Genomic DNA, 16,478 nt, shown 5'->3' on the forward strand with positions numbered 1-16,478 from the left:
TAACTGTGGTTTCGGCTGGGGCTTTAAGCCATTAGGGTTGTGAGGTACATAGTGGAGGTCGGTGGTTTATCCCGGACAATACGGTTTTTTCCACCGATAAATCTGACCCCATCGTATATTAAATGAACAGATTAAGTGATTCCATGACACCGATGAACAATTCGGAAAAACAGAAGTAAATGAATAAATATATGGAATAATATAGTCAAGATAATACTTAGATTAATCAGCTACGAAAGTGTCAGTAGTCTACCTACCATGGCTTCATCACGCTAATCAGATGCTTTATGTAATTATATGGCGTGTCATTGAATTTCACTCCTGGAGTTAATCATTTTGGTGGTAGAAATATTCTAAAGTTCGGGAAAGTAATCTAAACTGATTTTTAACAATACTTATTTTATTCAAAATGTAAATTATGAACGTTTTCCTGATTATTCGCATACCACCAGTACATTTTCCAGCATTCGGTGGGCCGATCTATCCGCCATACCTGTGTATCGATTTTGAATTCACACTTGAATGCTGCACATGCAGCTGTGGCGATAGAGCGCGCGCGGCTGACGCCACAGACAGCATATGTCATGACGTAGGAGATATGTATATATATACAGAGAAAACCAGCCAGGTGAACGTATGGCAAATGCGATAAGAGGTAATCAGCATGTAAGTAGTGAGCCAGGTAAATAGCTGCGAACGCCAGGCTACGCCTATGTTAGGGCTATAAAACATATACCTGAGATTGCCCGTGGCTTTGATGACAGGTGTGTTCTCCCAGTGCAGTGAGCTAATCCTGCGAGAGAGACAGTACTGCAGAGGAGCCGAGGAAATAATCAATAGAGAAATACGCGTATCTGTGCTGTGGCTTGGTGGGGTTGGTACATTGTATATATTCGACAGAATCACCTCAGTTAAACGAACCCGTCTTACCTTGCCAGAGAAGTACTTAGTGCCCATCCTCGTTGATGTACTAATCTACGTTTGTTTACGTTGGGGAGCAGATTTTTGCATGAACTGCGGTGTACCAGTGATCCCTGATAATATCAATGGCTAGTCTTTATACTTGTACGTAAGAGTGCCATATTGTCTATGACGGTTGTTGTTGAGAGTGGACTCCTCACCGGACTCACGCGCTGAAGAACTGGTTAATTAACCATCCCACAGGGACTCTGATTCTGGCTCTGTGATTTGTACTTCGGTTGGAAATCAGAAGCTGTTAATACCGGTGTCTGGACACTGAAATTGGCCATGGAATACGCTAACCGGTGTTGGTCATGAAACCGACATTTTATCACTCCGTCATCTCGAGCATATTTTTGGAGGTTGCCCTTGAGGTCAAATCTTCATTACCTTTATAATCGGCGAGATTTATACACCATCCCAGGGATATAACTGTTTTCTAGCTTCCGCCTACAATCAACAGGACGGTGGTATTTTCCGGGAAGTGTCGATGGAGGCCTACCCTAAGAAGGTGGCCAAATCTAGAAACATCTCGTCGCTGTCCTACCTCCATAACTAGGTAACGCTGGACTACTTACCATTCTTTGGTTCCTAAAAGACGCAACAGTATGTAACATCCGTATGGGGGTAAACGTCACCAAACGTGTCAAAGTTACCTTCAATGACCCTAAGGAGGTGGTGAGGTACGTATGAGCAGAACCCCTTGTGTTTATTGTGGTTAATGATATGTTAACAATTAATCTTTAAAAGGAATTGTATAGAAACCACAAGGTGTACACATTAATTGTAAAAAAACAACTTGCACGGGCACATTTTTGTGTACCTACACTTTAAATGTTTACCAAATTGTGTACCACAGGTACACATATATTTTTACACACACAAACACATGTTGGAGTAAGGTATATGATACCATGAAGGTGTTTTTAAAAACATTATTTCCTTGTGCTGACATTATTTACCGAGTGGACGGTTCGGGAGGGGGGCGCGGTTAAGAAGGAGAAAAATTAAGTTGTTTACCACAACGACCTAATGAGCTTCAGGCCCTATTATTCTGGAAAGCTCTGATTATATATTTTTATATTATATAAGATCTGTTTGTTCAGCTACGGACAAATCGATACGCTGGCATCCAAAGCTTTCAGCGTGGACAATATAAAGTCTCATGTACGATATTCATTTCCAAGTTTTATGCTTCATATAAGGTGAGCAAGATCAACAACATGCCAATCAATTTGGTCTTGGTGAGCTGAAATTCTCAAAAGGTTTTTAGTTGAAGGCTGGAATGCTCAATCTATGAGGTCGTAAAGGCTAGGCCACTCAACCTTTCATCATGGGCTTTTTCAGCTGTAAATTTATAAAGGCTGGTTTGCTCAATTTCTAAATTCGTGAAGACTTGAACGCTTAGTTTGTAAATTTGTAAATACTATAGGATGCTCAATTTGTAAAATCATAAAGAATGGAATGCTCAATCTGTGAATTCGTAGACTGGGATGCTCATTATATAAATTCGTAAAAGATGTGATGCTCATTATGTAAATTCGTAATGGATGCGATGCTCGTTCTGTAAATTCGTAAAGATGGAAATGATCAATCTGTAAATTCGTGAAGACTGGGATGCTCATTATGTAAATCCGTAAAGGATTGGATGCTGAATATGTAAACTCGTAAGGATGTGATGTTCAATCTGTAAATTCATAAATATGGGGATGCACAATCTCTAAATTCGTAAAAATGGGCATGCTGAATCTGGAAGTAGTGAAGACGTTGATATTCAATCTGTAAATTCGTAAGACTGGAATGCTTAATCTGTAAATTGATGGAGACGGAGATACTTATTATGTAAATTCGTAAAGAAGGGGATGCTCGATCTGTAAATTGATGAAGATGGGCATACTCATTATGTATATTCGTAAAGACGGCGATGCGCAATCCGTAAATACGTGAAGACTGGAATGCTCATTATGTAAATTCGTAAAGGATGAATGCTCAATCTGTTCATTCGTAAAGACTGGAATGCTCAATCTGTTAATTCGTAAAGACTGGAATGCTCAATCTGTTAATTCGTAAAGACTGGAATGCTCAATCTGTTCATTCGTAAAGACTGGAATGCTCAATCTGTTCATTCGTAAAGACTGGAATGCTCAATCTGTAAATTCATGAAGACGGGGATACTACTACTCAATATCTAAATTCGCAAAGACGGGGATGCTCAATCCGTAAATACGTGAAGACTGAATCTGTTAATTTATAAAGAGTCTGATGCTCTTATTTATCGAGAAAGGCTCGTGGTAAAGCCTTTAATTAGTAAAGGCTGGAATACTCAACTTGCAACTTATTTTACAAAGGCTCGTGGTAAAAGCTCAACATGTCAAGCTGTAAGTTGGCTAATGCTGAAATCGTAAACCTGTAAATTGGCAGCGATTGTGATGCTTAACCTGTAAATTAACTGAATTGAGCAAGTTTGACGAAATAAACGGAAAACAATGTTTGATTATCAGTTACTAAATTCCAGTTAAGTTTAATGTCCGACTCATCCGTGCCAAGTATACGTAACAAGTTTGTTCCAAAGAGAACATTCCTGCCACATGCATTGATAAGCAATACGATCTATACAGTTTAACCAGCAATGTACTTGAGTATTAACAAAGCTAACTATAGTCGCGTAAGTAATAGCAGTGTATGTATGAATTGTATAATTTAGCACCTGTCCTATGTATGGAGTCCCTCTATCCCTGTTTGTGATTAAGTAAGGCGCATATACGCCAAGTGAAGCTACACGTCTCAAAGTAACGGAGGACATCTCTTGACTAGCAAAAATGCTGATTACCTTTGAAATTGGTGTCTTCCAGCGATTAAAATAAAACTAAATCATAGTCTAGTGTGTACAGGTACCGGGGAGTTTGTTTATTGACTGATCAAAATCACACCTTGGTAAAGGACTGTTGGGGTTTGCTTATTATCTTAAAGCCGCACAACGCACAGATTCCGCCTCAGGAAGTCGAAATTATGTCAAATTTGTCTTAATATAATAGCTATTCGGAGCTTACAATTGTTATTTCCTAATGTCAAAAAATAAGTGTATATAGGCCACACTTTTTTGGTTACGTCAAAACCGTCCTTATGACCAGATGTTTAAAAGCGTATTAAATTAAGCCAGGCTTAAATCTTAATACCAGTCTCATCCCAACGCAAAGTAAATGGCACTTTAATCTGGACTAAAGTTAATGCCGGTCTTAAGTTTTAATAGACTTTTGAACAACTGGGCCTTGAACATAGAAATGTGAAGGTTTACTTAGCAATTATCCTGAAGTGAAAACAGAGCAAATATCTCTATATCTATGATTTATTAAACAACGAACAGTGAGTTTTGTGTGTCCTTTTATGGCATGATGATTATGCAATCTGCATAGATCGTTCACGTTCTTATGATTTAATGGGTGCGTGGCATCTCACCTTTCACTGTTAATTAGGCCGACATGCTCGATCTGATAGAAGAATGTTAGCACAAGTACGACGTGAAACGAACCATAACATCCTGAACAGACTTCGGCCAACTCACGCTATTGTCACGCACTGCATAAATTAGAGCACTTTTGATGACATCTTTACATATGACTAATAGACTGTGTAAAAATGACAAGCAAACGGAAAGTCCTAAAATATTTGTGTAGCAACCCAACCTTAAGGGAGTGCACGTCATGCAGTCACAGATTAATATATATAAGAAAGTTAATATAACTTCTTAACATGCTGAAAGTGAAGATCTATCCATATTACAGAAACAAAATATTACAATGCATTTAGCATCCGGAACAACTGTGCTTACTGTCTTTCAGAAGTCCGCACTTTCTCAGTTAATGTGATTTTATACGATAAAAAGGCACAATAGTAATTTTAAAAAGTTTTTCCAAGGGTTGTCCATTGGCAAGTGTTTCATAAGCGACCATACTAAAGACATTGTCCGATCTTACGTTATAAGGTGTAATGCTGCAATGGGAAAACTGGTGATTCTTAAGACGGTATGCGATCTTAAGTTGTCTTACAACTGTGATTAAAATGATCTCGTGCCAAACGGTATCTACAGACCTTAAGTCATCATACTGCGTTGAGAAAATTGATCATTCGTATTTTGTCGTACCATATTGCATCGGACTTGGGTCATAACGACTTATATTGTGTCCTTAATGGCTCAGCCAGTTAGTCAGTCAGTCAAATCTTGAGGGACTACTTCTTGAAACATTATGTATACACGCCATAAGAAAACAGACCCCACGTTTGTGGTACACAATTCATGGGATCAGCATCGATGAGGTGTATCGCTACGCCGCCTTTATGCACTCACAATAATTATTATTAGTAGCAATACAACAATTTAATAATTCTCTCCTTTTTGATTTAAATCCCCACACTGCAAATACATAAACAAACACCACACTCCAGTAAACTTCGTCACATTAAAGTACAATCAGTTAAATGCCTTCCAGAGCAAGTTGAATGTTTCAGGCACAGGCCCAGGCACTTAACCACATTGAAGTCAAAATGGCGCCTTCATAAATCGTTAAGGCGACAGGATTCTTTTCATCATACAATCCGTTAATAAGATAGGAAGTCTTCACCAATCTCCCAGTGCAAAAAGTACTATGGCATTCATAGTTTTATTGGCATGTCATCTCCACACTACATATCCATCTTCCTGGAAGTATGGATTATGGCTATTAAATCATCATAATGAAAATCGGGCGGCACGGTATAACCAAATACATGTACGCTTGTAAGAAGAGTTTAAGCTTGGATTAAAAGACTAATAATGTGACGTTAGATATTCTAAACTACTTTAGCTGGAAGTTTAGGACAATTTTTTGGAAGCTTTTTGGTGTCCATATGTGTCAATATGTTCCTTTAAGGAAAGCGTGAAGAAAATTTATGAAATGTGCTAAATGAAAGGATGAACTCCCTCGCATATATTACTACGTTTTCGCTCATCCTGTTAAACCTGTGCACCTGTGTATGCATTTCTCGGTCATTAAATACATAATGTACTCAACGTACTAAGCAATCCATATCGATCCGACGCCAATATTATAACAGCGGAATTATTGCACAAATATGATTGAGTTGGAATATGAAAGCTGTTCCACGTGATGACATAATACAGAGATTGTGCGATGTGCAGGCGTTTATATAATTATACAGTATATACATGAAAGTTGTATATATTCCTGCGTCATTTATATTTTCAATATCCAGGCGTTTGTGTATACAACTATACAGCGCATATGAATGTTGTTAACATCATTCTGCTTCACTTACGTATATTTCCATGTGCTTTATTATACAACGTGTATGCATGAAGGATATTTAGATGAACCATGCGTTAGGATTTCACTAAATGGGAACGAAAATCGATATTTTACGGGAAGTAACGGTACCGTTTATTTACCAGATCTGTATACAGTTTCCTATCGCTCTGATGCAGAGCATATTTGTTACAGTACCATTCATCCGTGGTGACGAGATGCCAGCGGCAAACACAAACCTGTGCATTAATCTGTTGACTTTACTCTTGTGTCCACATGGTTTCGGTGCGCTCTTGGCTCGTATTTCATTTCTAGACTACCCAACAGGAAAATTGTCTTAGTAGTTATTTTTCTCGTAGGTTCTATTAGATCATTTTATTAAACATAATGGTCCTGTATACAAGGTGTTTGACAAACAGTGGATGTTCCTCAGGCTTCGTCAGTGACTTTTCAGTACATCTGCACGCTTTTGTATAGCAAAGTCACAGTTCTTCGATTTTTAGAAAATGTTCGAGAAAGAAGAGGACAAGAGAAGCACCACGAAAAACACCAGTATATTTGTTGATCCATTTATTTGATTAGTGTTGTACGCCATACTCAAGAATGTTTCAATTACAAGATGGCGGCCAGCATTGTGGTGGAACGAAATGTTCAATTCCGGACACATGATTAAAGGCAAAGACCACTCTAAAAAGAAGTATATACATCAGATGAAAGATCACTAAAGCTGTCCAGAGAATGCGTTGGATTTATTTTTTTTTTTTACAGTTTGTTTAACCCAGTAAAATGCATTTGAACATTTAATTCTAGGGTGGTCTTTTCTGACCAAATGGGATTAATAACGTCACCCAAGGTCTTGCTACTTAAACATACGTTAGACTGCTACATTTCATATACATATAGATCTATCTATAAATGCATTCACTGATTTGACCTTGAAACGAATTATTTCAGACAAAAAGTAGAGATGTTACATAAATGATATCTTCTGAGTCATAACTGACCACCTTAGAATCTTATCTTTTAACACGATTTTCATTATTTGGAAAAACTCTAAAAAGCTAAAAAACTATTTTCCTGGAGAGTTGGTTTTTCGTCTGATATACACTGCACATTACAGTGGTCTTTGCCTTTAATGTCAGGTAGGTGTTGTGGGTTTCCTGAACCTATATACCCTCTTCTTTTTCACCCTTAGGGTAACCCCTATCATGTTCAGCCGGGTGGATACGGACAGCTTGCTGAGGACCGCCCCAGTCGGAGCCTACCTTCTCTACGTGGACTTCGACACAGACAAACTTTATCTATCCGTCAGGTAAGATTTGTATTATTTATTTATTTGAATGTTGTTCAAAACATTATAAACGTGAATGGAACCAGTGTCTACAATCTGCCAGGTACCGAACAAGCCCCCTGACTTAAAGCCACAGAGGAACAATGTCGAATAGTCGAATGAGCTAAACAGGGTCGATTTAAGAGTGTTATGGTCAAAGAATGAATGCTTTGCCAGCTCAAACAAATTACTTTTGCAATACCTCTCCAGACGCTAGGATTTGTTAAAAGAAAATACAACTAAAATATCCTTATAACCTTATAGTTATTTTGGAATAATCGTGGAAATAAACCCGTCACATCCATTTTTATATTTCTTTGACTTGCTTGTTAACTCTGTAAATCGACTTTTAATATAGAATTCTTACGAGGCCATGGGATATGCAGTGTTAGAGTAACCGGAAATACAATGCCACTCTCACCGGCACCCTCGCGTATATAGCTGAAAGGCAAGACAGGCTTCGTGTAACGTCAGCAGAAACAGATGCGTCCTCGTATTAAATAACATACTGAAATGGAAATAACTCTCGCCTGAATTGTTAAATTCATAACTATAAAAGGAAAGAAGGCGCCCCTGGTTTTTTAAGCCATTTTGTATAAAGACTGAATGTTGTACAAATTCCTCATTTATTTTATGTTGATTTGTTCCAGGTCATCGGAAACCGTGGAGCATCACCGAATTCTAGAGATGGATGGCCTGTATTACTTAGATAAGCAGCCTTACCCTTACTTGGACTCTGTTGTCCTTTACCACCGACGACACAAACTAAAGGGAACCAGGTTAACACAACAGGTAATTATTCATGCATATCCCGTGACAAACGCCAAAGGTGGCTATTTTTTTCCGTATATTAGATGTAGACGCCGTGAAACTGGAATATTATAAATATTTTTGATTATAGCATATAAAGATCCGTTAACATGACTCGATTTAATTATTTGTTTGATTCTGATTTGACGCCATGCATACTCAAATATATATGGCATGCGCTCTCGCAGCGACTGTCAAAATAATCCATTTATAATATCCGAGCAAGTAACTATTTTAGTCTTTAATCTTAGGGGCACGTATGTTCTATATTCATGCGACAGTTCGCATACTACAAGTTGCCACAAACTTCATAGTGTGAAAGAAACTGTAAAGGATAAATCCTTCATTATACGTTTCGCATCCCATGCGACAAATCTTTCCCGTCTAGAACAAAACTTGTTTGTGTGGTGTGAGCTGTTTATATTGAAAGCGAAATGCAGGCATATATTCTTTCTGATTAATGATGACATAATAATGGCAATTGTATTTCTGGCATCATTTAGGTGAAGTGTCATAAGCTTCTTTAGGAGCCAACGTACATTTAATTCCGTGTAGCATGAGCTTGCAGCCAATATCACTTGTATTGCCACATCGTATAATGTCTGGTGTTCCAATCGTTAGTGGGCCTAGGTCAGCCAGTCACACATATCGTCACATCTGTCGAAGTCATTTTGTAATGGCACTGATGAGAGATAACTGGTTTTCTGATTAGCTGATGGGATTATCACCAAGATGCCGTCTGGCAGGGTTCCATATGGATTTGTACAGGTTGGAACAGCACGCCATGATGGCATCATACTTGACATGGAGGTATTGGATTACAAATAGTCCTTGCCACAAGCTATAGCTGCCACACTTGACACCATTGCAAAACAAGTCCTAAGAACGTATTCATTAAACTATTGACACGAAACTGTTCAGATTGTCAATTCATTACTTTCGCGATAACTGTTGGCTTTTGCAGCGATTTATTTATAGTACATGACGAAAATTGATATTGTCATTTTGTGGAAAAACTTGGCACAGATGCAACTATATAACCTTTCAAGGAGAATTTAGTCCTGAATTCGACCATTTTATTTGCTTTGGACAGGATTAGAGTGTTTTTTCATAGCTGTTTAACCTGTTATTTTTACTCACCATTTGAAATGGTAGACCTGTGTTTCAAGTGGACTTTGCCAAGTTAACCTTTTCTGTATCGATGTGAGTGAGTGAGTGAGTGCTTGGGGTTTAACGTTGTGTTTAACAATTTTTCATTCATATGACGACTTACCGGAGGCAAGTAAGGTGACCCTACCGAGCCATTATACTGACGTGGGTCAACCAATCGTTGTACTACCTCCTGAATGCCGGACGCAAAACAAGGAAGCTACAACTTCCTTTTTTAAGGTCCCGAAGAGGATTCTGTATGGATGTCAAAACAGTTTTACATATTCATTAGTCAAACCTCTTCTTGCCGGTATTTTTTAAATAGTAATTTAAAACAATATTCAAAACATCGAAAACTGATAGTTTTAGGAAATCACCTTACTTACCATATTTAGAGGTATTATTTCATTTTGCTAAATACACCATTGATATTCACTGTCTGTCACTTATAACATCAGAGCACACCTCATTATGGACAAGTTTCTGAAAAGGCTGACCAGTAGAGGCTTTAATTGACTTCTCGTGTTCACAGTTTACCTGCTATTCGTCTAGACAACAGCACGACTATCGAAGTCATGTCATACATAACGATGTCTGCCTCTCGGACCATTTAACCTGCAACCAGACCAATTAATATCAATAACTGTACACAAACTAACACGAGTTTACTTCTCATCGCACCTCGTATTCTCATCGATTGAGATCCGCTGGTGACCCAAGCTGTACAAAACCTCGCACTGATGGCCCCATGTTACAGCCTATGTCTATAGGAGCTGAAAAACTCCGATACTGGAAACGCATAAATCACAAACAGCCGTACCCATTTGAACGCAACAGTTCAATCTAGTCGATTGTGTCTTCACTCTTTTTAATCATTTTCATTAACATTTCAGTGTTCATGAAAATTAAAACGAGCTTTGATGGGCCAAGTAAATAGCATCGGAACACCTAACAAATAATATTATAAATAAAATTATTATGTTTTTGTTGTCTTCCGCAGGCCTACTTAAGTGCTAAAGCTGTGAAGCAGTTTTCCCTGAAGGTGGCAGCACGGAATGGCAACGTACCCATTACCTGAAGACAGTCGTCTTCTGTTCCACACTGATAGTGTCAGAGACGAACAGTACAGGTGTGGATTACTCTTCTATTTTGTATACAAATCACCTGAGATAATATCAAAAGACGTGACTGCTTGATCACGACAACTGGAGCTTTAAAACAGAGACGACACGCCGTGCCCTGTGTATGGCTTGTTACGGTTCAGTACCCATCGACAAACGGCACTCGGCACCTCGCATTCAGTGCGCCACAACATGACCCCTGCCACAGGTCAGGTGTTGAGAGACTGCTTAATAAAGCGCGGCACACTACACTCCATTTTTTTGTTTTGCAGAATCGTGCTGCGCTGTTGACTCTATGACGATTGCACATTGATTTGATCTCACGAAATATATATACTGTTAATAAATATGTTGATATTATTTGTACAAGGCAAGAATTTGGAATTTTTAATTCATCTATATATATATATATATATATATATATATATATATATATATATATATATATATATATATATATTACAGCTGGCAAGAGTGTTGCAAACCAAAGTACAAGAAAACAATGGCCAACCCAACTTGGACCCGAGTCGCGCTGGAAAGGGTATCTCACTGACCAGTGATCTCTTGCGTTGCATGATCATTATATTACCAGTTATAATGTACAAAATGTCATCGCAAAAGCATGAATGAACAATAAACTAGGCAGTTCCTCCATTAACCGTATAATAGACAACACAGTAATTTGTGCAGTATACATAGACCCGTAGTAATATGTCACTAAACTGTCTCAGTCATCCTTATGTTTCTTCATCTGAGGGCTCTAGCATTAATTTATACACGGATGAATGCAAAATCTGTAAAAGATATATCTACTTTTTCTCTCCGCTTTTTTCTTTCTAGAACCCATGCATGTGGAAAAATTATTTGTTGCTATTGCATGTATGTTAGCGCTCTTCGGTTATTGTAGGCACGTCTGTCCACATAGTTTTCTGGTCATGTGACAATAACCAAGGCCAAAGCGCACCGTATTTATACAGCTTGTCTACGACAAAACATGCCTGCTTTCGCGCATGTATATATGTATGCCTCTATGTAATATTTAACTTATTAAACATTTTTATTATCAGTACCGTCGATAGCTCAGTTGGTAGAGCGGAGGACTGTAGTAGTATAGGACTGAAATCCTTAGGTCGCTGGTTCGATTCCGGCTCGACGGACTGTAATTTTTCTCCTTTTCATTCGGTCTGCATTTCTTATCATTTTTCAGTTTATCTATGAAATATTGCAAAACTGAATATACAGCTATGATTATTTTTTGGTTAGCAATAGGAAATATAAGCTGCTTTCCTTAGGTTACTGGTTCAATAAACGAACCTTAAAAACACTTAAAACATTTAAATAAAACTGATTAGAAGACGAAACAGATCTGACAACGATGATATGCCTTTACACAAAGAAATTGTATGGGTTTTTGGAATATATACTCATTAGGCAGGTAAAAAGGGTTTCATTCAAATTGTGTTTATTTATTTCATTCTTGTTTCGTGTCGTACAAACTAACAAATATTTCACTTATACGACAGAGGTCAGCATTATGATGGGAGGACATTCAATTAACTTCTAATAGATTTATCATAATATAACACAATGTGATGTTTCCACAAGTGAAAGTACCAGGATCCAAAAATAACCCTTTAAATCACATTTTAAATGGTGATCTGTCAGAGAAAAAGAAGTTCTATGATGTAGACTTAGGTTATAGGCCTATACGATGGTCAGCGCTTCAATTATTAAAATTATAAGAGAGCAATCAATGATTTATAAAAATCAGATAGAAAACACTTGTTACAAATTAGGTTCTCATATAAGAAAGCTAAAATAAAATCGTGGATAAATGTGGTTCTGTAAGGGTTAATGATCTTCCGGCTCTACGGTTTTGTTTTATTTCTTCTCTGCATTATTCATTTAAAACTTCCTTTGGACATTTTTTATCAATTTATAACGCAAGCCTTTGACAAGAACTTTTTCCTTGGAGATTTCTTCTGAATAAGAATCTATCACAACTGAACTACTGGACCAATTATTCTCCGAAGTGATGAACTGGATCTTGGTATGTGTTTTCCAAAGCAAAGTGAATAAAATTGGAACAAGACTAAGATTAAAATACCATCCGCATTTCACACGAAGGACCCATGCAAGATGAGTTAAATTTCATGTTACCCCTGTATTGCAAGAACAGCCACTGTGTATAATCATTAGGCAAGTGCATAGCGTTTATTAATTCAACTTAGTCCAAGTTCTAATTTTTTTTATAGGTTTTACAATTGTTTATTTAAAAGATGATATTATTACTGTTCATTATAAAAATAAATCTGGAGAAATAGCACTTCATAAAGAAAATGAATTTTCAGAAATAAAAGCAGGTCTACCTCTGCATTGTTAGTTGATCAAAGTACGTGTCCAAAATAATGTTCACATATTTTATCCACAAATCGTATATATACACACTTGTATGCTTATTATACACATTCGCAATCACCATCAGTCGATAGTTCAGTTGGTAGAGCTGAGGACTGTAGAGGTAAACAGCTGTGATCCTTATAAAGGACACTGGGAAAGTCTTCCTTGTGGATATAAAACTTCTTGATTTATTAACACGGCGTTTCGAGGTAGTTAGTAACATCGTTATCAGGTGTGATCCTTAATTAGGTCGCTGGTTCAATTCCGGCTAAACGAACGCAAACAACTTTTTCTTTCTTCTCTTTTCCTTTATAAGCTTCTAATCCACGTAGTTCTTATGTAGATCAGCAATTAAAGGGATTCAAGTTTTTGAGACGGTATGCTGCATGTCCTGAATGGATGTCATGTAGATGGATAAAATATCATTTAAAGTGTATAGGTCTACATGTAGAAATAAACTATTTACACAGATGTTTAGAAAGCGTGCCTCCCTGTTAGTGACGCAATGTAACATTACCTGTGCAGTACAAAGATTAACGGCCAGATGATTCTTCCAACTCCTTCCCCACCCCCTTCAGTCTGACGAGACTGGCTGCTCTCCAGGTTAGGGAAGATGGTTGGTAACATACACACGAACTCAGTCACAACCACCACGCATGCGCAAAGAAGTTTCCAAAGTGTTGGCCTCTTTCTCAGTATAAAAAATCTTGAAATTTAGGAAAGATTATCATCTGTAACATATTGACGAATGAATACCTATATTACAATTCCTATCAAAGATCAGTTTAGCAAATTTAATTTTTTTTACATATAAATAAATTGAAATTAATGACAGCAAGAAGTTTTCAGTACACCTTGATTACTTCTACATACAAAGTTTCGCCGGCTCTCAAACACAGTGAAATATCCATTGATCACGGCGTACACAATCAAATCAAACTGTAAATCTGCAGGATTTATTCATCAGATTATCCAACAGGCGTTCTGATGCCCGTATACATTTCTTCTCAAGCGGGTGTGTCATTCTTCATATATCATATCATATCTGTAAACTTAATTAGTTTATTTATTATACAGATTAGACGAGTCAAAGCATTCCAAATTTGTCAATGTTTCGTCAACATTATGAAAAGTCCGAGAATTCCTGGAAGTACAGTCATCCAAACATTAACTGGTATTGGCCAAGCAAGTATAGTAGGAACGTTACCTTGTGGTGAAAGTAATCGGTACATTGAAATTCATCAAAATGGCCTGAAGATATGGAGCCGTTTTGGTACCACTTGTTGCCGAGTTGCACAGTAGGCTAGAGCGCCATGCTGAAACCTATTACCAAGAAACGCCATTTTGGATAGTTTCTCTCCCGGGCCGTAATTTTCTCTGGGGCAATTAAAAAAAAAACTGTCACAAGAATAAACACAAAGGTACATGTGAGTTGTTGGGTCAAAACGATATAATAAGGAGAAATAAACATAGTTTCATCCGCGGAATAGTTCGTGAAGTGTGGCCGATTTTTATCTGAAGGCACATTGAACTCAAATTGAAGCTTAGTATTGCTGCTAAACAATTTTTCAACAGGCTGCTGAAAGAATTTGGTCCCTGAGAAAAGACTAGCGTTTCTCGATGCATTAAACAGGTGTTCCGATGCTTTAATGCTGTCAATCCACAAAGGAGAAGCGGCAAATCTGGCCACCCTGCCGAACAACACTCCAAAGGAAAAAAGCGCGATCAAAAACACCACTCGTACTCGAACCGGACCCATCTTTACCACCCTCTTCGATATTTTGGTGACAGCTGAATCCTTTACGATCAATGGATTGCGTTCTTCTATAGTCTGTATGGATCCGTTACCGCTTCGACCTAAGAACATTTCGACTTTTTTTCGATGCAGAACAGATCAATAGCTGTAGGATGGCGGAGATAGTGGTAGAATATATATATATATATATATGCCTACTTACATGTATGTACGCCTGCCTGACAAATAGTTTTGCACTGGTTATAACTACATTGCTGCAGTGGTTTAGTGATCAAAATTTCCACTTTCTTTATGCATGCAGGAGGCACTGGTTCAGATGTTTAGACCAACACATGTAAAAAGACAAAAGATATTAAAATTTGAGTCATATGGTGCTATATACTGCTTTTGGTGCCATGTCTCACTTTATGGTCAGTAACATGCTCAGATGCATTCAGCAGTTTCCCTGGGGTCATTCGCAGTCTCCTCCACCCACCACGTAACCTGGCCAGCTTCATGTAAATTGAAAAATGTCAAAAAGTTCAGCGCAACACCAATGAAATAAGTATGGCAAGGAAATTAAGGTAGGGCCTAGTAGAAGTAAGCTATTTGTAGGCCTATGTCTCGATGAAAGTAAATCGATATTGGTTCGTGGTTTCTTGCATATACATGTAAGGCTAAAGCAGCGACGCCATCAGGCCAGCTTTGCTTGGACAGCACAGTTTTAAGGATACGTCACCATGATAGGAGTAAAATAATGTGGCAAACACTGAAACTGATAAAGCAATCTCCTGCTTTAATAACGATTTAGCCTTAGATTCTAATCTGTGTTAATGCCATAGAAAGGAGAGAAAAACAAATCTCTAATAGAAAAAAAAAATAAATTAAAAAATGACATGATTATCTATTTATTCATTTGATTGGCGTTAAAACGCCATACTCAAGACTATTTCACTTATACGAGGGCGGCCAGCATTATGGTTGGAGGAAACCGGCCGGAGAACGGCGGTAAACCCACGATCATCCGCAGGTTGCTTACAGATCTTCCTACGAACGGCCGAGCTAGACGTGAACTAACAGCGACCGTACATGATAAGAATAGTATACTGTACAGATATTCGCATCTAACATAACGAAATTTGCTCGTAGGCATGTGTTATCAGCGCCTTGTACTGTATATAGTGTTGTTGTTGTTCAAGCTGTGTATAACGCCACCACAGCCAGTATATACCAGCCAGGTCCGTTTCAACAAATTAAAGATTATACATGCATCCTCACAGCTTCGTTACGTACATGTACTAGTTCGCTACTGTCCGAAAACACGCGCTGCTTTGTGTCCAGGATATAGCTTTATGCGATCCGCATATGGCTGCATAAATCTGATGAAGATCTTTGAGTTACGTGTGCACCGCAAAGATAATTCTGCAGTAGAAAACGCATGGTTGGTATTTGTACCCTTCTTCTTTCCTGCCAACATTTCGCCTTGCATACGACAATACAGTCTGCCGATGGCCAAAGATAAGAAAACAAGCATTTGCGGGTATTTTTATTAAAGGAAAAGACCTCTGAAAATCGAAGTAGGTATCACTAAGTAGATCACTTAAAACTGTGCAAAAATATACTTTAATTTTTTTTTTTTTTTAAATTTTTGTGAAGAGTTAGATGTGCGCAAA

The 16,478-nt window shown here is 37.9% G+C and overlaps 1 protein-coding gene and 1 non-coding gene across 2 annotated transcripts; both read left to right on the forward strand.

Moving 5' to 3' along the window:
- The first annotated feature begins 656 nt into the window (after window positions 1-656).
- LOC135468994 (uncharacterized) lies at window positions 657-10,988 on the forward strand. The gene is made up of 4 exons (XM_064747507.1): window positions 657-1,643; window positions 7,456-7,572; window positions 8,241-8,382; window positions 10,550-10,988. The coding sequence occupies exons 1-4, from the start codon at window positions 1,582-1,584 to the stop codon at window positions 10,625-10,627; spliced, it is 399 nt and encodes a 132-aa protein (XP_064603577.1). The 5' UTR covers window positions 657-1,581; the 3' UTR covers window positions 10,628-10,988.
- A 751-nt stretch (window positions 10,989-11,739) lies between these two features.
- Window positions 11,740-11,827, forward strand: Trnay-gua (transfer RNA tyrosine (anticodon GUA)). The gene is given in 2 exon segments: window positions 11,740-11,776; window positions 11,792-11,827. It is a non-coding gene; the product is annotated as a tRNA-Tyr (tRNA).
- Window positions 11,828-16,478: the final 4,651 nt, after the last annotated feature.

Source organism: Liolophura sinensis, chromosome 6, assembly GCF_032854445.1.
Source record: "Liolophura sinensis isolate JHLJ2023 chromosome 6, CUHK_Ljap_v2, whole genome shotgun sequence".
NCBI lineage: Eukaryota > Metazoa > Mollusca > Polyplacophora > Chitonida > Chitonidae > Liolophura > Liolophura sinensis.

Excerpts from the sequence above, each read along its gene's own strand:
- LOC135468994 (XM_064747507.1), top strand. The coding sequence starts at position 1,582 with ATGGGGGTAAACGTCACCAAACGTGTCAAAGTTACCTTCAATGACCCT. Across the intron at positions 7,573-8,240 it reads AAACTTTATCTATCCGTCAG|GTCATCGGAAACCGTGGAGC; the intron begins GTAAGATTTGTA and ends GATTTGTTCCAG. Across the intron at positions 8,383-10,549 it reads GAACCAGGTTAACACAACAG|GCCTACTTAAGTGCTAAAGC; the intron begins GTAATTATTCAT and ends TGTCTTCCGCAG.